Below are 24029 nucleotides of genomic sequence, written 5' to 3' on the forward strand. Positions count from 1 at the left end.
AGGCAATGGAGAAAGGCCCAATTTCTTCTCCTTCAATGAAGACCCAGCTGGTCCCAATTACAACAAACACCAAAAGAACGGGTAAAGGTGACTGGTGATGTCTATCCAAAATAAAGAGAAGTACCTTAATTTTTTTACTCCTCCCTCACCTAGGGAACCAGAATACAGAACAAGCTTACACACACACACACCATACATGCACATGTGCACACACACACACACACACACATTTCCTTGAGGCAGGCTCTTTCTGAATTATCTACAATTCATAGTTTAGTATCTTATGCTCCAAGGTGGGGGAAAGAGGTAGGAGTGCTAGCGAGGGAGTGGTTAAAATAATAAGATGACATTCACATCCAACATTAAAATAAAAATTAATTATTGGCAAAATTAAAATATCTGATAATACTAAGGAAAGTGGGCACTCTCAGTAACCTGACAGCTCCCAGTCAAGCTGAGAATGAGCATGATTTCCTGCTTAGTATCCCACTTTTGGGGACATGGTCTAGTGTAACTCTTTTTTTTGGTCACACCCTGGGCACACCACGGTTCCTAGGCTAGGTATCAAATCTGAGCTGCAGGTGCGACCCATGCCACTGCCACGCAATGCCAGATCCTTAACCCACTGTGCCGGGCCAGGGATTGAACCTGTGCTGCTACAGAGACAATCCCACATCCTTAACCCACTGTGCCATAATGGGAACTCCAGTCTAGTCTAACTCTTGCATGTGATGGGTACTTAAGAGGCCTGTACAGGAATGCTCAAGATGTCTCTAACAGCAAAGGACTGGACATAACAGAAATATCTTTTAGTGCATAAATGGAATATTGGACGTGCACTGACATTTCCTTCAGTCAAAACCCATCCATCAGTCTGCCTCTTCCTCTCACACATACCTGCCCAGACCAGTTCATTGCACTTGGATGTGCAAAGCTCCAGCACTGCTAGTTCATGCCTCCTACCTGACTCATGTTTGGAAAGCTGCATTTGTTTCCCTAGAGTTTATTTTGATCCAACTGAGATCACAAGCACACAAGGCCTCCTTGCTTCTAAATTAGCAGTTCTCAAAATTCTTGGTCTCAGGACCCCTTTATACTTTTATCATGGACCCTGAAGAGCTTTTGTTTGTATTGGTGATATCAATATTTACAGTATTAGAAAATAAAATTATGTGAGAAAAAAGAAGGTATACATGTATGTGTAACTGGGTCACCTTGCTGTACAGTAGCAAATTGACAGAACACTAAACTAGCTATAATGGAAAAAATAAAAAATAAGTAATAAATGTAATAAAATTTTTTTAAAAAGAAAAAAGGATTAAAGAATATTCCTTCTTTTAAAAAAGTAATGAGTATATTATTACTTCTTAATCTAATTATCATATTTTAGTGAAAATTAACTCTATTTTCCAAAACAAAAAACATAATGAGAAGAGCAGTGTCATTTTATACTTTCATAACTCTCTTTAGTGTCTGGCTGCATAGAAGTCAGCTGGATTCACATATCTGCTTCTGTAATCAATCTGCTGCGGTGTGTTATTTTGGTTGAGGCATGTAAAGAAAATCTGTTCCGCAGTCATGTAGTTAGTACTTTCCACATCCTGGGGACTCCTTGGATCACACTTTAGAACCACAGTTTTAAATCATCCTTCATTCTGCCAAAAGTTGTCTTTCACATAAACACAATCATGTCATTTCCTGCTTCCCTCAAAGCATGAATGGCTGCCTATGGCTCACAGACTTAAGTCCAAACTCTGTGCACAAACCCTTCCAATTTAGCAAATCTGGTGTCTGTCCAAGCTCCATTACTGCTCTGTTTTATATGCTGGTACTCTGCCCACCTCCAGGTACACACACACGTCTGACCTGTTCTGCTTGTTCAGCCTCCTAGCCTCAGCTTTCCTCCTGCTAAGACCCCTGCGTATCTTTTATAAACTCATCCACAGGTCACCTCCTCTAGGAAACCTTCTCTGATTCACTTTTCCCTTGGAGTTCCTTTTTTGTGTTTTAGATACATTTGTTTATTTACTTATTTATTTATTTAGTCTTTTTGCTTTTCTAGAGCTGCTCCTGCAGCATATGGAGGCTCCTAGGAGAGGGGTCTAATCGGAGCTGTAGCTGCTGACCTACGCCAGAGCCACAGCAATGCCAGATCCAAGCCACTTCTGCAACCTACACCACGGATCACTGCAATGCCAGATCCTTAACCCACTAAGCGAGGCCAGGGATCGAACCCTCAACCTCATGGTTCCTAGTCAGATTTGTTAACCACTGAGCCACAACGGGAACTCCTAGATACTTATTTTTTGAATAAGTAATTCAGGTGCATTGGATTCAATTCCAAAAGGGTTTACGGAACAATGATAAGTAGACCTCTCTCCCACACCTAGCCCTTCCTCTCCCAAGAGGCAACCATTGTGATTAATTCCGTCTACATTTTTCCTGAGCTGCTCTGGACATAAATAAGCAAGTCACCTCTTTTACCCAAATGGCATCATACTATCTGCACTGCTCCACATTTGCTTAACATGACAGCACTCAGACAGCCTTCCATGCCATCAAACTAAAATTGGCCTCATTTTTACAATAGTTGCAAATTGCATTGTTTAAATGTAGTAAAGAATGTATATGTATAACTGGGTCACTTCATAGCAGAAATTGACAGAACACTGTAAATCAACTATAATAAAAAAATTAATGTACTATAGCTTATTTTCCCAATCCTATCGATTAGCTCAGTATGTAGTTTCCAATTTTTTTGCTGCAGCAAATACCCTTCTATATAAATCCATTTACACATGTGAGAGCCTCTGTAGCATGAATATCCAGGAATGAAACTCCTGGGTCCAAAGTATATTTGTAATTTTGATGAACATTGTCAAACTGTCCTCTGTAAAGGCTGTTCTAATTTACACTCCCACTGCCATGCATAAAAGGTTCTATTACCCTTGCCAAGCAACTTATCCAACATTTCAATGTCAGCCAATGTGGTAGATGAAAAATGATACCTCAGCCAAGCTTAAATTGATGTTTCTCTAACAAGATCAAATCTCTAGAGTTCCAGTCTCCAATATGGTAGCCACCAGATATGTGTGGCTGTTTAAATTTAATTAATGAAAATAACATGTGAAATGTAGCCCCTCAGCTGCACTAGCCACATGTCAAGTGCTTAACAGCCCTCTGAAACTCTGGTGTGCGAGTGTGCAGATATAAAACACTAGACTTGTACAGAGCTCTACTGGACACTGCTGCTCTAAATCCGGGCTCTCCAACGGCTACCACAAGCCCATGTGTGGGTGCTAAGCATCTGAAATGTGGCCAGTTCAAACGGAGATGTGCTCTAAGTGGATAACTCACTCCAGATTTCCAAGACTTAGTATGAAAAAAAAAAAAAAGAATGTAAGATGTCTCAATAATTTTTATATTGTTCTACTCAGCCATAAAAAAAGAACAAAATAGTGCCATTTGCAGCAAAATGGATGGAACTAGAGACTCTCATACTAAGTGAAATAAGTCAGAAAGATAAATACCATTTGCTATCACTTTTATCTGGAATCTAAGAAACAAATGATCCTATCTACAGAAAAGAAACAAACTCATGGACAGGGAGAACCCACTTGTGGTTGCCAATGAAGAGGGAGTAGGATGCACTGGGAGTTTGCAGTTAGGAGATTCAAACTATTGCATTTGGAGTGGATAAGCCATGAGGTCCTGCTGTATAGCACAGGGAACTATATCTAACCACTTGTGATGGAACATGATGGAGGATAATGTGAACAAAAGAATGTGTGTGTGTGTGTGTGTGTGTGTGTGTGTGTATATATATACATATATATATATATGTATAACTGGGTCACTTTGCAGTACAACAGAAATTCACAGAACATTGTAAATCAACTATAATAAAAACTTAAAAATTTTTCTTGATATTGTTTACATGTTAAAGTGCTAATATTTGAATATACTGTGTTAAATAAATCATGAAAATTAACTTCATCTGTTTCTTTTTACCTCTTTAATATGGCTACAAGGAAATTTAAATTTAGACACGTGGCTCACGTTTTACGTCTATTTGACAACACTGCTCCAGAGGGCACCGCGCTCTGTCAATACTTGGATTTTAGCCTTTTTCCTTTTTTCACAGAAATAAGTGTAGTTATTATGGCTATAAAGAAACACAGACTCGTTGGACCCTTTTTCCTCCTCGCCCTTCCCTGCCCCATGCAGACAGGGTGGGCAACAAAAGGAGAAAGGGCGGCGAGGATCTTGATGACGAACAACCAGCCCTGAAACAAACCAGTCTACTTCCCACCTGGGCGGCCACAGGCAGGAACCAGCGGCATGGCTGACCCCGAGCAGGGACTGATTTCCTGGTGGCTGTTAAAACAATGCACTGGAGAACAAAGTGCCTTCGAAACTAAGAATAGAAGAATGGCTCCAAATAAGATTTCCAGGGCTCTGCAGGAACAAATCCCTCCCCTGCACCCACCCTATCCCTCCTTCCATCCTTGGTGTGACCTGGCTCCTTGGCCCGACAAACGTCCTGTCTCAGCCCCAACCCCTCTGCATTCTCAGCAATCTGCACGCACAACTCTGGGCGAGGACTGTGGGACAGAGTGGAAAGGGGAGATGCAGAGAAAGAGATGGATGACAAGAGCCCTGCCCTAAAAGGCTGAAACCACAACTGGACCATAGTTGAGACATGATGTATATGTTTCTCTTATCTGTGTCTGTGAAGGTCAAGAAAACTCAGTTGTGCAACACAATCTGTACACCCGATAGATGAGAACATTTTCTAAACAGGTACTGTGGGAATGAGACCTAATTGTATCAGAGCATAAGTCATCTGCTTGGAGGAGAACATTAATTTTTGTATTATCATTATCATTGCCGTCGTCATCATCTTCGTCATTGTCATTAGGTGTGTGCCTTTGAGCAAGTGAACTAACCTTTCCGGGTCTCAGTTTTATCATCTATAAAATGTATGAGCTTTCAGATCTCATCCAGTTGGAAAGTTCTGTGACGCTATGCACATGTAAATGAGCTACCACCAACACCTTCATTCTCATTCTCTCCCCGCTTTAAAAACACTCATTGGGCAACTAATATGAGTGAGACCCTAAGCTTGACACTGGCATACAAATACGGAAAAATGTTTCTTACACTAGATAAAGTCGTTAAGGGATGGAAGGAAGAAGGGGGTGGGGACGGATTGACTGATTACAGCAGGGTTCTTCACCTGGGCCAGGGGGCTGCACAGACATTTTCACAACTGTGTGCAATTTTCTCAAGAGAACATCCCAAGGTGCATGTGACCTCAAGAAACAGGGAGCTAGTGGATATGTGTACAGGTATAACTGAGTCACTTTGTAGTATAACAGAAATCATCACAATATTGTAAATCAACTCTACTTCAATAAAACTTCCAAAAATTAAAAGAAAAGAAAAAGCAGGAGGCTAGGGATGAAAAGAAACTCTAAGGGAGTTCCCGTCATGGCTCAGTGGAAACGAATCTGACTAGTATCCATGAGGACGTGCGCTTGATCCCTGGCCTTGCTCAATGGGTTAAGGATCCAGGGGCTGTGGCGTAGGTGGCAGATACAGCTCGGATCTGGCTTTGCTGTGGCTGAGGTTTAGGCTGTACGCTACAGCTCCAAATTCAACCCCTATCCTGGGAACCTCCACATGCTGTGGTGTGGCCCTAAAAACAAAACAAAACAAAACAAAAAAACAGTCAAACAACAACAAAAAAACTCTAAGAGGCCAAGTACCAGGTGAAAGTCTTCGTCCATGGTGGGTGCCTGAAGAGTTAGCACCCAAGATAGTGCACAAGGTATATATGGGAATAAATACAAAGGATCTGGACCAGATCCCTTTGGTACAAAGCCCACTTCTCCCCCACACATCAGGGAATAATCTCTTTGCATGTGGCTTCTCCCCATTGCTGTGCCTTCACCAACTCACCCCTTCCTATAGCAGAAGATGACAAGCATTTAATAGGCCAAGACAGTATCCCACTTGTCTGACCTGGGATGACTGTACCTGCCTAACAGGGTGAAGGCATTGGGAAAATAAAATGAGATAACCCATGTGAAGCACTCATCACTAGTCAGCATCCCAAAGGTATGAGCAGATGTTCATTTGCTGAATATATAGTTAGGATCTAATACATACCAGGCTTGGGTTATTTCTTTTCATCATCTTCATCACTTACTGGTACCATTTAATTCTCCCCCAACATGGTAGTGCACTACTCCACACAGCAGGCACTCAATATATGCGGGTTGTCAGAGTTCCCTCATGGCTCAGTGGTAATAAACCCAACTAGTATCCACGAGGACACGGGTTTGATCCCTGGCATTGCTCAATGGGTTAAGGATCCAGCCTTGCCATGATCTGTGGTGCAGGTTGCAGATGTGGGCTGGATCCTGTATTGCTGTGGCTGTGGCATAGGCCAGCAGCTGCAGCTCCATTGGACCCCTAGCCTAGGAACTTCCATATGACACAGGTGCAGACCTAAAAGAAAAAAGAAAAAAAATCAATATATGAAGGTTGTGTGAGTAAATACTGATGATCTTTATGGAAGATAAACTTTTATGCTCTTCCCTGACTTCCATGGCTTGGTACTGCAACTTGCTCTGGCCAATGGAATATGGGTGGAAGGGACAATTCTGAATCTAGGCCTTAAGAGACATTGCGTATTTCTGCTTGCTCTTTTGGGGCTCTCTGTCCTGCACAGGAAAAGAATATATATACAGGAAGCTAATGGACCTGCATGGGGCAGACTACCCCAGCCAACCGGTACACCTGTGAGCATGAGAATAAATGCTTACAGAGTTCTCTTGGACACACTGGATTAAGGATCCAGCATTGTTACTGCAGTGACCTGGGTCACTGTTGTGGCATGGGTTCGATGGATCCCTGGTCTGGGAACTTCCACATGCTATGGGTGTGGCCAAAAGAGAAAGAGAGAGAGAGAGAATAAATGCTTATTATCATTTGCCATTGAGTTTGGGGTGGTTGTTACTCAGCAAAAGCTGACTGAGATAGTCTCTACCCACCTCAAGAGATTTCAGACAGAGTGGCCCTAGCTTCTCTTACTTCTCATTAAGATGGGATTTCAGCAGTGGGGTCATTTTGTGCCTTTCTCTACCCTGTTTTCTCTAGGCTAGTAATGTCCCATTCAGAGATGGCAGAAGGGGCCACAAAGACCCATATTTTGGCCATCTTGGCACCAAGTCAGGCACAAAGCTGGTTCTCAGTCTGCATCTGATGAATAAAAGGCTGTTCATTCTGGAGGAGCACTATCAAAATCACATCAGGCAGCAACCTGAGCCTCAGATGCTCAGAGTCACTGGTCCTGTGGTCCCCAAAGTGTGGGAAATGGACCTGGTAATGACACAATATCATTTCAGACTATACACAGTAGACCAAGGAATACTTTCGTAATTAAAAAAAATTTTTTTATTGGATTTCCTTTCGTGGCTCAGCAGTTAGCGAATCCAACTAGTAACCATGAGGTTGCAGGTTCGATCCCTGGCTTCGCTCAGTGGGTTACGGATCCAGTATTGCTATGAGCTGAGATGTAGGTTGCAGACATGGCTTGGATCCCGCGTTGCTGTGGCTGTGGCGTAGGCCAGCAGCTGCAGCTCTGATTCGACCCCTAGCCTGGGAACCTCCACATGTCAAGGGTGCAACTCTAAAAAGCAAAAAGAAAAAGAAAAAAATATTATGGCCACACCCATGACATATGGAGGTTCTGGGCCAGGGATTAAATCTGAGCCACAGCTACAAGCTACACCACAGCTGCAGCAACACCAGAACCTTTAACTCACCGCACTGGGCCAAGGATCAAACCCATACCTCTGCAGTGATCTGAGCCACTGTAGTTGGATTCTTAACCCAGTGCACCACAGTGGGAACTCCTATTTCTTATGACATGTTTTAGAAAACACATTTTAATGTTCAGTTACTTTAGGCTTATCACTGCTTAGGCCTATCACTGCCGAAGTTCAAAACAAAACAAAACAACTAGACAACTGAAAGAAAAACAGTAAGTGAAAAATAATAATAAAAGTGGTATGTAGATATGGGAAACATGACTGAAGTTTAGGAAACATTGATCCATTTCAAGTCTCATTTTCCTACAAATCATAATCATAATCCTAGCTAGCATTTTGTGAGCACTTACAAGATGCACTGTTTTAGGGGTTTCACAGATATTAGTTTATAAACTTTTCATAGTATGTGAAGCAGACATTATTACCATCTCCATTTTGCAGGAGAGGTAACTAAGGCCCAGCAAGGTAAAGAAAACTTGCCCAAGGTCAAATGGCGGTGAGGATGTGAATCCAGAGTGTCAACCTTCAGGACCTACCTGTGTCTCTATCGGAAAACTCGGTATCCAGGGAAGTTCAACACTGCCCAAGGCTAACTGCAAAACCTACAACTTGAATCCCAAACTCCAGACTCCCAGCCAGCACTCTGTGGTGAGAATACCTGGGATTATGGCAGGGGCTGGGTGGGGCCTGCAAGAAATAAGGGAGTTGCAAACTACTGCATTTGGAGTAAATAAGCAATGAGGTCCTGCTGTAGAGTACAGGGAACTATATCTAACCACTTGTGATGGAACATGATGGAGGATAATATGAGAAAAAGAATGTGTGTGTGTGTGTGTGTATGCATAATTGGTTGACTTTGCTGTACAGCAGAAATGGACAGAACATTGTAAATCAACTATAATAAAAATTTTTTTTAAAGAAACAAGGGAAAGAGATGGTAAATAGCACAAGAAAAACTTGGGAGGGAAGAGATGGGGACATAAACAAGGCTCCCAAACAGATGCAGGTACTCAAGGGATGCAGAAAAGCTAGAAAACAAAGTTATTCGGGAAAAAAAGGGCTGACAAAGCAAGGGAGGGCACACAGGGGCTGATTTCTGAACTCCTCCCAAGAGACTCACCCACCCTGGTCAGCATCAGGAATTGGCTCCCCTAACTGACATCCACAGAGTCTATATTTAGGTCCTAAAGTCACCCATTGTTTCTTTCCCGGTGGACATTCGGGGTCACCACCCTGACCTTGCCCTCTCCGCGTCATACCACTGAGTGTTCCATCAAGACAGGCCTTTTCAGGATCTGGTTTGAATCAACTTCCCCCTCCACGGCTCCTACTTGGTGTTCCGAGCAAGCTGTAAAAACATGGCTGGAATTGGGGCTTTAAAATGGAGTACTCCTGGCCTTGCTCAGTGGGTTAAGGATCTGGCATTGCCGTGAACTGTGGTGTAGATCAAAGATGCGGCTCAGATCCCACGTTTCTGTGGCTCTGGCGTAGGCCAGTGGCTACAGCTCCAATTAGACCCCTAGTCTGGGAACCTCCATATGCTGAGGGAGCGGCCCAAGAAATGGCAAAAAGACAAAAAATAAATAAAAATAAAATAAAATAAAATAAAATGAAGTACTGACTTCCCGTGTAATACACTGCTTCTTTCCCTCCACAAAATCAAACCAGGGCCATGTTTAACTCAGGATATGATGTCTCACAGCTCTACTGTTGCTGAGCCCTTTCACACTAAGGATTCATTTCTCTGGGAGCCACCAACAGTTATAGTCAATAAGACCTGGAACATGGGTCATATTCACTGAATGTGGACTCTCTGCGAGGCTCTGTGTTGAGTCACTTCATTTATTCCTCATGACAGCCCTATAAGGTACTCACTATTTATTATGCCCATTTTACAAGGAGAAAACAGATTGAGAGCAGTGTGATAACGTGCCTAGGATTGCATTGCTAGTAAGAGGCAAAGAAGGGACTCAAAACCTTTATCTCTGTTGTTCTAAAACTCAGGCCCTTGACTGTTACCCTCTACCATTCCTACACTGATACAGAACTACCTTGGCCAAATCTCAGATGATGGATTTATGAGATCTTTAAAGGGCTTCTCCCTTCCCTTTCTCTCCCTCCACATCTAGCTACCAACTGCCTCTCCCATAGCCAAACCCAATCCCTCCAGATCCTTTCTCTAGAGACTCTCAGAGCCAAGAAATTAAAATCCATACGATAATATTTTCAAGAGTAGAATTAAGGTCAGTAGCTAGCTGGCCAATTACATTTAGAGTTCCAGGTGATATCCTTGGGAAACGTGTGCGTAAAAGTAATTATTAAATCATTTTACTTTGAAACAGGGAAGATATTAGAACTATTTGTGACTTCTTGTCATACATTGTCATCAGAGCTAAAATGAGTTTAGAGCATCTCAGTTTGACAGGTGGGAAACTAAGTCCAGAGAAGGCAGTGACTTATCATAGATGCCTCTTATGTAAGCGCTGATTAGACCAAAGCAAACATCCACCAGAACGAACTGTTTTGCCAAAGGACTGGAAAACAAGGTGTTAGAGAAGATGCTGCAGGTGATAGCAGATATGGAAAGGGCCCTGCCATTAAAATCATCATGTATGCCTAATGGCTAAGAATGTCATTTCTGGATCCATTCTGCCTGTGCTTGGAGCCTGATCCACTACTAACCCACCAGGAGACCATGGGCAAGGTATTTAACCTTTCTAAACCTCAGTTTTACCATCTGCAAAATGGGGATAGTAATAACAACCAACCCCTGCAAGTGTTGTAAGAAGGTTAGGAGCTAATGCAAATAAAGTACCATGAAAAGCATCTAATAGGAGTTCCCATCGTGGCTCAGTGGTTAACTATTCCGACTAGGAACCATGAGGTTGCAGGTTCAATCCCTGGCCTCTCTCAGTTGGTTAAGGATCTGACATTGCTGTGAGCTGTAGTGTAGGTCACAGATGTGACCGACAGCTCCAATTAGACCCGTAGCCTGGGAACTTCCATATGCCATAGGTGCAGTCCTAGAAAAGACAAAAAAAAAAAAAAAAAAAGCATCTAATAAGTGCTAGCTATTACGGTAATATTTCTATTAATGTTGCATGAACTATTCTTGAGACATAGTAAATGATTTTAAATGTCAATTTCCACATCTCAAAGGCTCAAAAATTATTCCTTATTAGGTGAACAAAAAGCTAGGTGAATAAGATGGGAAAGAAGAAAGATAGTGAAACAGCTTAAATCATATGAAAGTTTTAAAATGTATGTTTAGGAGTTCCCGTCGTGGCTCAGTGGTTAACGAATCCGACTCGAAACCATGAGGTTGCGGGTTCGATCTCTGGCATTGCTCAGTGGGTTAACGATCCGGCGTTGCCGTGAGCTGTGGTGTAGGTCGCAGACGTGGCTTGGATCCCATGTTGCTGTGGCTCTGGTGTAGGCTTGGCAGCTACAGCTCCAATTAGACCCCTAGCCTGGGAACCTCCATATGCCGTGGGAGTGGCCCTAGGAAAGACAAAAAATAAATAAACAAATAAATAAAATGTATGTTTAGGACCTCCATGCTGTGGTGCAACGGGATCAGCAATGTCTTGGGAGCACTAGGACAAGGTTCAGTTCTCAGCCCAGCACAGTGGGTTAAGGATCTTGTGTTGCCACAGCTTCAGCTTAATTTGCGGCACAGCTCAGATCTGATCCCTAGCCCAGGAGCTCCATATACTTCAAGGCAGCCAAAAAAATAAATAAATAAATTGCATTTACTGTGTGAGTAAAAAAAAAAATGTATGCTTAGTGGTCATGTATAAGAGTTGCAATTAGTATTACAAACAAATACCAGTCTCAGAAACATAATTTTGATGACAGAAACAGAAAAAGCAATGGGCATTTTCTTTAGGAAATAGTTTTGGCTTATCCAAAGCGTTAACACCTACTCACAAACAAACAAACAAATAAAAGGAACAGAAAGAGTAAGCTTCGGGGCTCCTAATTATTCTTCAGGCCACAGAAACATAACATTTTTAGCCACTCCTGAAATAACTGGAACAAGCACCAATACTTTTAATGAGAATAGCAGTGAATCTGAGTTTCCTCTGATATTATCTGACTTCATTGTCCCAATGATGAACACATTCAAAGCACCAGGATCACTTTAAGAAAACCTACAAAAAAGTTACTCCAAGCAGAATGAATTTTCAAAACTGAGTTTAGCCATCTTCCAATCCGAAGAGAAAAAGGCCTTAGAAGTCTACTTTGCTAGTTAAATACACACACACACACACACACACACACACAGATTTCCCTTCCCACTTAATGAAAACAGGACCCTTACAAAAATTAAAATACTGGCATCGCTCAGCAAAGAATGAAAGCCCCCTTGCTCTCCTCCAATCACAGATGTCAAAGGAAGCGCTGATGTCCAGACACTCCACTTAACTCACCATCTCCACCAAGCACAACTATCTGTGGCCTTAAATGCAATCACACAGCTCTTTTCCGTTTCATAGTAAGGTGAGGCGGAAGTGTGCTCCACCATCCCAGGTGCTCTTGGCAGCTCCCTGCTCTGTTTCTTGGGAGATGCGGACAGCCACACCCTCCCACACCTCAGCTCCTGGCACAGCCCAGCCAGGCTCAGGTGTAAGCTGGGAGCGGTCTACCCCTGGCCCCGCTTCAGGGAGCTTACCTGAGCCCGAACAAAGAAGCAACACCACACCGTGGGGCACTCCGACCTCATCCACCCGGAGTCCGCCGCCCCTAGCTGCGGCAGAGCCCTCCCGACAGGATTCTCTAAGCACAGCAGAGCATGGTTTCCCTCAAGGAACTCCTCCCCGCCACTTGGCGGCATGACAGGAAGTGACAGGGGGCCATCAGTTACATTGTCAGAAGCTGAGAACCGCACCAGCCCAGAGCTCCCCACCTCCAGCAGTTTCCTTGCCGGCTGCTGTGGCTGCTTTTTCAGAGCACTTTGCCTTTTGGCATTCAAAGGCACACCAGAAATTCAATTTCTGGCTGACAGTCCCCAGCCTGTAAGAATGCTCACAGGGTCCCCATCTAAAGCCATGCTGGGCATTCCAGCAGCTCTAAAAGGGCTTGCTGCCAAGGTATCATGCTTGCAGACCCTGACATTGGGGTGGAATGGAGAGAAGGGACACGAGAACTCTGTGTGTTCAAAAATGAACCAAGAGTCCACTTGAAGTTCACCCACAAGTGCGGGCCCTGCCTAGCATACAGAGCCCACACTAAATCCCAATTTCATAGCAACTCAACAAATGAGAGTGATGGACACACCATATCCATGCCTTCCTTTCTTTCAAATCTTCTCTTCAGAGCCCCTTTAGAAGAGTTGCTTCTGGAAACCTCCCTATCAGCTTTTCACGTGAATAACAAAAGACCTTAGATACTCTTCTCAGAGTTATTATGGAACCAACTTGTGGCTGATTATTTCTCATTTTAAGAACCGGGGATCTCATGCATGAACACCTTACCCTGGTCCCTTGGCCTCTTATGAAACCTAGAGTGTCTTATGTGAACTACAAGGTCTCGAATGAAAACTATGCCTGTTCAGTCCCTCCCCACAAACAAATCAACACCTTCCTCTCCCTGCCCAGTCGCAGAGGGACTCAAACCCAAGGAGACATACCTCTGGCGTAGCTTTCAATTCCTGATTTTTATTTTTTATTTTTTTTAGATCTCTAATGGGTAGTATTTGATTTGCAAAAAATCTCTGTAATAGCAACTTTTAGCCGCAAAGATTTAGCTCAGGGTTTCCCAAGGCCTTTTTGCAAATGCACAGATTTTTAAGAACATCTGCCTGTCTCATCCCTGACTAAAGTGGGGTCCCAGCAAAGACAGAAGTTCGTTTGAACAACAACTTCAGTCCAAGACTTGACTTCAGAGCTTACAAGAAAGCAGGCTCTCTCCATTTTCAGGCCAGCTGATGGGCCCCCTACCATAGGGCCTCTAAAAAGGACCTTACATAAGAGCCCCACGGAAGGAGGCACCAGGCTCTGGTAGTACAAAGATGAACCAAAGATGACTGGAGAATAAAATAAACACTGCCAGGAATCTGCAAAAGGTGTTGAGGGAGCCAAGAAATAACTAGGCTTGGCAAATGCTTTTTTTTTTTTTTTTTGGTATTTTCTATGGCCGCACCTGTGGCATATGGAGGTTCCCAGGCTAGGGGTCTAATCGGAGCTATAGCTGCTGGTCTACACTACAGCCACAGCAACGCAGGATCTGAGCCGCATCTTCGACCTACACCACAGCTCATGGCAACACTGGATCCTTAACCCACTGAGTGAGGCCAGGAATCAAACCCGCAACCTCAAGGTTCCTAGTTGGATTCATTAAACCACTGAGCCACAATGGGAACTCCCTTTTTTTTTTTTTTTTTTTTTACAAATGCATTTTTTATGGGGACAAAGTCTGGGAAGGCTTCTCAGAGCAAGAGACACATGGGCAGAATTCTGAGGGGCTTTCTACACAGAAGAACTGGCAAGGGCAACAGAGGCAGGGTGCAGAACCACATGGTGCTTTGGAAGAAAGGCAAATGCTTTGAAAGCACTGATCTGATGGGTGTGGGTTTTGCTTCAAGGAGCATAATGGGGGTCCCATCTGTCTGGAGAAAGAAGGAAGTGAAATTGCTATGAAAAGGCTCAGGCCTTTCAGGCAAGAAGTGGGTCACCTCAAGGGCTGTATGTGGTACCTATCTGGTCTGGCACCCAGGAAGCGCTCAGTAATGTATGCAAAGCAAGCAGTGGTGTCCATAAAAGGTGGGCTTCAACTTGTCCTTGAGATTTCTGATTTCCCAAAGTCAGACTCCCCTTAGAGCAAGCCCAGGGTACGTGGTGCTAGGGGAAAGGGAGGTGTTCCTAAAAAGGCCTCTAGTGCTAGCCTCCTGCATGGAAAAGGTCCTGATTTGTACAGGCCTTTAAACAACCTAAGATTAACCAGCTTTGGTAGCAACTCAGCTATTGAAGAATGTCAATCCCCTGAGAACTAAAGATGTCAACCTCCCATAAGCCCAGGTACTTCTCCTCTCCTGTAGGCTATTTTTTTGTCTTTTTAGGGTCATACCCACAGCATATGCAGGTTCCCAGGCTAGGGGTTGAATCGGAGCTGCAGCTGCCAGCCTACACCACAGCCACAGCAATGCAGGATCTGAGCCTCATCTGTGACCTACACCATAACTCATGGAAATGCTGGATCCTTAACCCACTATGAGAGGCCAGGGATCAAACCTGCGTCCTCATGGATACTAGTCAGGTTTGTTAACCACTGAGTCATGACAGGAAAGCCTCCTGGAGGCTTTTGCAACAGCCTCTCCATAAAGTCCCAGCCACCAAGGCCAGGATCACCCCAATGGGCAGCCAAAGGCAACGTGAGGTGACCACAGGGCACTAGAGTTTACCTCTTTCCTGGGGGAGGAAGGTCTCATTCACATAACTAATCCTAGAATGATTAAGCCTAACTTCCTGCTGCTGACTGTGAACGAGAAAGAAGAACCGAAACCCGTGGGCTGCAGCACTTCGTGGAAGAGGTGAAACTTGAGTGGGCTTTGGGGCAGGTAGCTGTGGAGGAGGGAGGAAGGGCGAGAGGACCAGCAGATGCCCTGGCAGGAGACACAGGGCACAGCCACAAAAGGGAAGGAAAGAACAGGGCATGGCCGTTTCCTCTGATGCCCCTGCTTTGACCAGAACTCCAGTAATGAAATCATCCAGGCAGAAGGCACCTCAGAAGAACATTTCCATAACAAGAGGCTCCTGCCCTGCAGGGCTCAAGTTCATTTTGAGCTTTGTAATGAGAGCTCAAAAAGGCACAGGGAGGTGAGTTTTCTCTCTGTGGCATCTAGGATACTCTCGACTATTCAAACATGTATTTCTACCAATTTTTAAATTTTAAAAGTAACATGGTGTCATTATATAATACATTCAAACCACACATCAGCATATGGTGGGAGTTCCCGCTATAGTGGGTCAGGTTGCTGAGGAGGCGTGGGTTCAATCCCCAGCCCAGATTAGCGGGTTGAAGATCTGACATTGCCACAGCTATGACATAGGTTGCAGCTATGGGCTTGGATTCAATCCCTGGCTCAGGAGCTTCCATATGCCATGGGTTCAGCCAAAAAATAACAAAGAAAAGTATATGGTGTAAAATGTGAATCTTCCCAAAGGCCCTGATTTTTCCTCTACTGCAGTCCCCTTTGCCAGAGGTACCCGTATCAAAGCCAGATGGAGATAAGAGGGTCGCAAACCTAAAGGCTTTCAGGGCTAGGGCATAAGGTATGTGAAAGAGGGGGCTTGACAGCATTGGATACCACTGACAATGTTTGCTTTAAGAAAGTTCCAGCTTGCTGCAGTCTCAAGGGACTAATGGCCCAAGTGAACAGACATTCAAAATTTTCAAGGGAAGTTAGAAATGGCGGGTTTATATAAAAATCTCCCAATTTTTAAAAGCTTGCCACTAACTCACCATTTTAAAAAAATGCTATACAAGCCACATAAAACACAGTTGCCAGTGGATTTGATCCAAGGGTCACTAGTTTGCCACCTCTGCTGGCAAACTTCAGACCTTTCCTTCTGTCTAAATGCAGGTAGGTTTGCTGGGTGTCATGTTTTATTTTTTTATTTATGTTTGTCAAAAATGGAGTGATGGAGTTCCCACCGTGGCGCAGCAGAGAAGAATCTGACTAGGAACCATGAGGTTTCGGGTTCGATCCCTGGCCTCGTTCAATGGGTTAAGGATCTGGCGTTGCCGTGAGCCATGATGTAGGCTGCAGACGTGGCTTGGATCCTGCGTTGCTGTGGCTGTGGCATAGGCCGGTAGCTGTAGCTCTGATTGGATCCCTAGCCTGGGAACCTCCATATGCTGCAGGTACAGACCTAAAGAGACAAAAGAAAAAAAAAAAAAAAACTGGAGTGATAACATTATCCTAGCATTTGCTTTCTTAACATCGTCCCACGTCAGCCACATTCTGGAGCCCTCTGCAGAGGGTGTGGAAGTAGCCCAGTTCACTAGGTCCTGCCCTATGAACATTCAGCCAACATAAGAGATGTTCTTGAAATGTCACCTCTAGGTTGCTCACTCTTAAGAACATAACTCCTGACACAGATATTAAAACATTCTAAAGCCACAATTACTGAAACCGTAAACAGTGAGTACAGATTTTTGATGTTTTATATATGAGAATCTAACATGTATTTTTTTTTCATTTGATCATCACACACTGTCCCAAAGTAGGCCTTACTATTATCTCTACTGTACACATTTTTTAAAAATTGAGACTCGGAGTTCCCACTGTGGGGCAATGGGGTTGGCAGCATTTCTAGAGAGCTGGGACATAGGTTTCATCTCCAGACTGGCACAGTGAGTTAAGGTTCCAGTGTTGCCAGAGCTTGGCTCAGATCTGATCCCTGGCCCAAAACTCCATATGCCACAGGGCGGCCAAAAAAAAAAAAAAAAAAAAAATGAGATTCAAACATGTGGCACGGAGGGGAGCTGCATGGCTGACTTTAGAGCTCCTGCTACAGGCACACAGCGCCCAGAAAAGACCCCTGAAACCTGCCCCAGGATAGTCAAGAATGTGATGTATAGCAAATGTTGACTGCAAACCATGAAAGGAGAGAAGGATCACTAACAAATGGGATAATTCGTTCCTCAAAGAAAAGATTCATTCTGAAGCCCTACTTCACACTCACCCCAAATAAATTCTATATATATTAGAGTGAGATGTTAAGAACTATGAAATTCTGGGGGTATAGGTTCTCAGGGTATAATGCTTTTCTTTAAATGCCTGGGCTTGAATCATTTATATATATTTATACATCTGGGAAACTACCTATAAGGCAGCTATAGGTAAGCAAAAATGGTCCCTGTTTCCCCACACCTGGTGAAATAACCATGGTGGTGACAAACTTCTAGTGACCTTTAAAGAGACTAGTGCCAAAATGGGGGCCTCATTAGGACTCCACCGCAGGCTTCCTCATGTCACTGGCACTCCAAGCGATGTGTTTCCTGTGTTGTTAGTCTATGTACTTTATGGCATGTTCTGTTGAGAAGTTTCAAGCAATGTTCTTACCAAAAATATTATAAGAAATATTCATCAGGGCTGTGATAAATTCATTTTCATAAAACAAAATGGTGAGATTTCAGCAGAATTACCTCTCCATTAAAAGTTGGTGACTAATAATGATTCTTTCCATTTAAATTTTTATTCTGGTTCCTCAATTTCTTTCCTATTTGCCCCAGAGAAGGCATAGATTTCGCAAAAGCTCAGAAGATGGCTGGAAAATTCAGTCTTTAACCATATGCCATTTGATGTCTTACACTTTAAAATAATTCCATAAACTGAGTTGAAAAGTAGGTGGTAACACAATCTCATTAAAACGAGATGGAAGCAGTGACCGAATTAAAAGTGTATATTGCACCTTGATTTAACCAAGTTTCCGCCATCAGAAAAGTGTCACTTCACAGATCTTAGGGTCTGAGGCTATTGTCAAATTCAGATTACGACTGAGAAAAAAAAAAAAAAATGCTGTGGTGGAGAGGGGAGGTACCATAATACTCTTGGTATTACTAGGTTAGCCTGAAGGCATAATGCTCAGCAAGTCAGTGAAAAAAAAAGAACTTCAAAGTATTTTAGAACCTGGGAGTTTACCTGCCATCACACACTTTTATTAGATACCTTCATAGCTACTCCTCAAGGCTGGAAGTGTGGTTAATCTAAGCAAAATTTCAACAACTACCCCTCTCACTATGAGCCGTGGACAAACTGTGGCTGGGGAGTAGTGGGGGTGTCCAGACCCCATACCAGGCCAGTGTCAGCTGGATGCAAGGTGGTTTAACTCAAGACATGACTTCAACCACTTAAAAATGCTGATGCACTCCTAGAGCCCTGCTTAATATCCCGGCTCAACAAGATTACAAAATGATGAGAAGAATGTGGGAGCAGACCTGGCTGCCCAAGGTCAAGAATGAATAAATAAAAAGTCTTCCTTTATAGTTTCAACACAAGAACTAAAAATAATTGAGGCTTGATCATGGAGGTCTCAACAGATTGCTAACCATGGCTCATCGTGAGGGTTTATTTGGCTGGTTTTGTTATGAGTAAAAGCATGAACGCTGTATTTTTTTCTTGCTAAACAATTCTGAACTTTTATAATCACATTACTCACATGATTTTGGCAACCAGTACATAGACAGTTATTTTAAAAAAGGAACAAAAAAATAAGGAAAGCTGTCTTCTGCTGTACCTTGCAAAATAGCCACCTGCCTGGTCAGTGCGGTTCCACCTCCTTTACAAACACAAGCAAGGAAGCCTGAAGAACTTCTGCAGGTAGCAGACTAGGGTGCTTGCAAAAGCTTGTTCAGTTTCTTAGAAACATGAGCACCCTGAATACAGCTTTATCAAAGGACTGTCAGGTCCTCTTGGTTAAACTGTCAGTTAAAAGTGAAACTCCAACAGGTTGCTGACCTCTGCCCAATTCTTAGGAAAAAGAGTTTTAAAAACTGATTAGCTGATATCTATCAGCCAAAGGGTTTCTTTAGTTGGAAATGAAACTATTTGGCATTATACTGTCAAAATTGATTAGAAGTGGAAAACCTGAACATGAGGGGGGTGGTGCTCCTAACACTTGAATACTTGAGAGGATATTTTTTTTGGGGTGGGGGCTATGCCCACGGCATATGAAAGTTCCTGGGCCAGAGCTTGAACCCGCACCATAGCAGTGGCCTAAGCCACTGCAGTGACAACGCTGGATCCTTAATCCACTGTGCCACAAGAGAACTCCTTGAGGAGAATTTTTTTCTTCTCACTTTTTTTTTTAATTAAAGTATAGTGGATTTACAATGTGGTGCCAACTTCTACTGCACAGCAAAGTGACTCAGTCATACACACACACACACACACACACACACACATTCGTTTCATATTAAGGAGGATTTTTAAAAGTAATTTGCTTATATCAAAAAACAAGTTTTGACAAAGTAAACTTCTAAGTTAAAATATATAACAAATGTAGAAATCATTCTTATTGAAAAGTTTCTCACCATTATTTTGATTTGAGATATCTCCTTAGGGACAATTTCTGGAAAAAACTGGCTGGCTGGAATAATGAGCAGTAAATTAACACGGGAGCTCTGTGATTTTTGGCTCTGCATTTACTAGCTAAATGACCTGGTAAGTCACTTCTTAACTTTCTTGACCCTTAGCTTCCTCATCTGTAAAACAGGAATAATTATTCCATTTTCTTTCATGGGGTTATGGCGAGGACCATAGGAATCTAACTGATGTGTATACGTGTTTAAAAGCAAAACAAAGGCGATGGGAACACTGGGGATCATTATACTATTCTTTTTGTTTCTATATAAGTTAAACTTTTCCATACTACAGTATTTTTTAAAAGACAAAAGCATAGTAGTGATTACTTATTTTTCATGCAGAAAAGGTAGTTTTTTGGTGTAATTATGGACACTGGTTCAAATTTTCCTCCAAGCAAGTTGCAAAGTTTTTATCAAATATGAAATAGTTTGATTTTTATTCTGATTTGTATGAGACCTGTCAACTGGGCATCTAAAAAGACAAAGGCAATGGAAATTTTCGATTTCTCATTTTCCCTCTTCCTTTCAATGTGGGGTGGGATGGGGTGGTGGATGGGAAGGAGCTTAAAACTCAAGTTCTATTTATTTTTTAGATGTTATAATGCTGACTTCCCTGGAATCCTTGTGTCCATCTAAACAGTTTAAAACTTCTAGAAAATACCAAGAGACTGAAAAGCATGTGTGCCCCCATGACTCAGAATATTCGTTCTGCCTACACAACAGTGAAAGTAGTTGTTTCTGTTTTATTTTGTTTGGTGTATATCTATGTGTACTTGAAGAATAAATATTGCCATTTTTCCCCTTTAAATCGGAATCAGAAAGGAACCACCAAAATACTGGAAACCAGCAAACCAAGCGGTAGATACTATGAAAAGGCTTCCTTCCAGCTCCCACCCAAGGGAAGCCAATTCTGGCTGGAAAGCTCAGTAACTCCTCCCGCTTAGGGCTCTGCCCTGGAGGCTGTCCCTTTAAATCAGACTTCCTGGTAAGGCTTAGAGATTTCCGCATGCAGCTTCCTGGAGACGATATAAGATAAACAATAAACTTTGCAGCAAAATCTTGGACAATAAACCCCACGTGGCCATACAAGAAGCAATTATAAGCAGTGACAATGGCTAGGGCATTTCCAACAGGAATGCAAATCTGTGATAAACATGGGAGAGACATGCCACTCCACACACCTGCACAAACTAAACTAATTTAAAAAATAGTTCCCAGCCTCTCATTAGATTGAGAAATAGTTGGCACTATTTTTTAAAAAAAAATCATTGTTTATGAGAAAAGCAATCAAGTCTTACTTCAAGTGTGGCTGCCTATGTTTTTTTTAATTTTATTATTATTAAATTTAGTTGATTTACAATGTTTCATCAAGTTCTGTTGTACAACAAGGTGACCCAATCACACACATTGCCCTGCACTGTATAGTAGGATCCCATTGCCCATCCATTCTAAATATGGTATCATACGGTATCTGTCTTTTTCTTTCTGGCTTATTTCACACAGTATGAGAATCTCTAGATCCACCCATGCTGCTGCAAATGGAATTAGTTTGTCTTTTTTATGGCTCAGTAATATTCCATTGTGTGTGTGTGTGTGTGTGTGTGTGTGTGTGTGTGTGTGTAGTATATACATGTATATACATCTTCTTTATATATATATATACACATACACATGTGTATGTATATATATGTGTGTGTGAGTATATGTATGTGTGTGTATATATATATATACACACACACACACACACACACACACACACACACACTACATCTTCTTAATCCATTCATCTGTTGATGGACATTTAGCTTGTTTCCACATCTCAGCTATTGTGAATAGCACTGTTGTGAACATAGGGGTGCATGTATCTTTTTCAATGAAAGTTTTGTCCAGATATACCCAGCAGTGGAACTGCTGGATCATATGGTAGCTCTATATTTAGTTTCTTGAGGTACTTCCCTACAGTTTTCCATAGTAGTTGTACCACACTGCCTATTAGATGAATGTTGCTGTGTCCAAGTGACTCCATGAATTATTTACTCCATGTGTCTTGGTGACGGACATTTATTGCCCCTGGATACTCTGCAACTCAATCTCCTCCCTACGATTGGGGAACACCCAACTCATGAGCCAGGGCCTACACTCTACCAAAGGAGATGAGGATACCACACATTTGCTTTTCCAGCTTTCCTTGCAGCTAGGGCATAAGAGCACAAAGCTAGACTCAGTCAATCAAATACCTCCGCCCCAGACTTGGCATCAGAAGTTGGCATGAAAAGACTTGGAGATACTGTAGACTCTACTCTGGTGAGGGTAGCAGCAGTTCCAAGAAGAAGCTGTGAGAGTAGATCGAATATGTGTGTTCTGTAATCAGTGTGGGTGGTGCAAACCATGGTATCTACACCTGCTCAGCTGTGGCAGCAATGTTATCATTGCAGGAAAAGTCTGGTAGTGTAATTTGGGTTGTTCCTGATTCCCTGATCTTTCCCAAATTCTTTGAGCTTCCTATATCCTTTAATACATTCATTTCCTGTTTAAATCAATTACAACTGGGTTTTATTGCAAGGGATTAGTTCATGCACAGAGAACACAGGATGGGCTAAAGATGCAGTAGTCCAGAAACCAATCCCACAGAATAATTCTGGGTATAAGGGCTGAATAGCTTCCTCTCGCTTCGAATTCAACCCAAATACTATCCCTCAGCCTACAAGGCCCCATGTAAATTGGTTTCCGTCTCCCTCTTGGACCTCATCTCATTCTATTCTCCTCCCTACTCCTAAGCTCTGCTCACACTTACTATTCTTCATCAGGCTCTTTCTTGCCTCAGGACCTTTGCACTTGCTCTCCAGAAAACTCTTTCCCCCAGCTCTTTACATGGCAGCAGTGTCCTTCTCAGTGCCCTTCAGTCACCAGCTGGCAGGAAGCCTTCAATGACCAGAATGTCTAAAAGACCACACCCCACTCTCTTATTCTTTATCATGACACCCTATTAATTTCCTTTCCAGCACACATCCTGTGATCAATTATTAATAACAACAGCAACCACCATTGACTGGAGGCTTGTTATATGCCAGACACTAGGCTAAACTCATTTAATTCTATGATCAACCTATGGGACAGATACTTTTATTATCCCTCATTTCTAGATGAGGAAACAGGCTCAGAGGGACTAAGGTATAGTCCAAGCATGGCAGTAATGGAACAGAGATTTGAACCTATGCCTGCAGTATGGGCTAATTACTAGACAGCTCACTTGGGCGGTTATCTGACAGCCACAGAATGGGGCTTGACCACAGTGCAGGCTCTGGAGCCCCAAGACTGGCCCAGTTCTCATGGAGCCCATAGCATGGTGTTTCAGATCCTCCACTTGTATTGTATCTACTACCCTTGGACCCTCCTCAGGGAAGAAAGGCAGCCGGCTTTATGTAAAGAGGGGCAGGATCCTTCATTCATCAAAGAAGTGCCCAGCTCTGTGTTCAAAGTGTCAGCATACAAAAATACCACAGAGAAAAACAAAAAGAAAAAAAAAAAAAATACCACGGAGGAGCTCACAGGTCAGGGGATGCAGACCTGCAAACAGCTTGTGGGCTCAACCTGCCACATTCCAGTCTCCGAGCACTGGGAACACAGAGGAAGCATGGGGCACAATTCTCAGGACTCCGCTGAGTGAAAGTGCCATTCGAGCAGGTTGCTGGAAATGTGCAGGAGTTGTCAGACTGCTGGGAGAGGGCCCTGAGCAAAGGAGAGAGGTGGGGACAGCATGGCTCATCCAGGAAGTGGGGAGATGTTCAAAGGGCCGATGGAAGGGACAGGGTGGGAAGGCCAGGAGATGAGAAGGCTGGAACCAAGGCAGGAATGCTAACTCTGTCCTGTAGAAAATGGGGTGCCAAGGTTATTGGCAAGTTTGGGGACAAGAATTGACATGAGTAGATAAAAATTCTGTTTTGTCAAAAACAGTAGCCATGGCTATATAACACTGGAAATGATATTTTAAAGTACACATGCATAAATACATGAGCTAAAAGCCAGGAGTTGCAACAACAACAGTGACAAATTCCATTTCTATGCTTCATGACTCCAACTCTTTGCTGAATGAGAAGT

General features: G+C 43.0%; 1 protein-coding gene across 4 annotated transcripts in view; it reads right to left on the minus strand.

Annotated features, from left to right (window-relative positions):
* The window catches only part of ARHGEF3 (Rho guanine nucleotide exchange factor 3), a 342982-nt gene that overhangs the window by 181348 nt on the left and 137605 nt on the right, over positions 1-24029 (minus strand). The window contains exon 1 of one of the 4 annotated variants that reach the window (XM_021068991.1): positions 12517-12693. The exons of the other annotated variants lie outside the window; for them this stretch is intronic. Coding sequence (XP_020924650.1) covers positions 12517-12678 — 162 coding nt within the window. The 5' untranslated portion in view covers positions 12679-12693. Of the gene's footprint in view, positions 1-12516; positions 12694-24029 lie in introns of those variants that run through there. 4 annotated transcript variants of the gene reach the window in all.

The sequence above is a fragment of the Sus scrofa genome, chromosome 13 (assembly GCF_000003025.6).
Source record: "Sus scrofa isolate TJ Tabasco breed Duroc chromosome 13, Sscrofa11.1, whole genome shotgun sequence".
NCBI classification, from domain to species: domain Eukaryota; kingdom Metazoa; phylum Chordata; class Mammalia; order Artiodactyla; family Suidae; genus Sus; species Sus scrofa.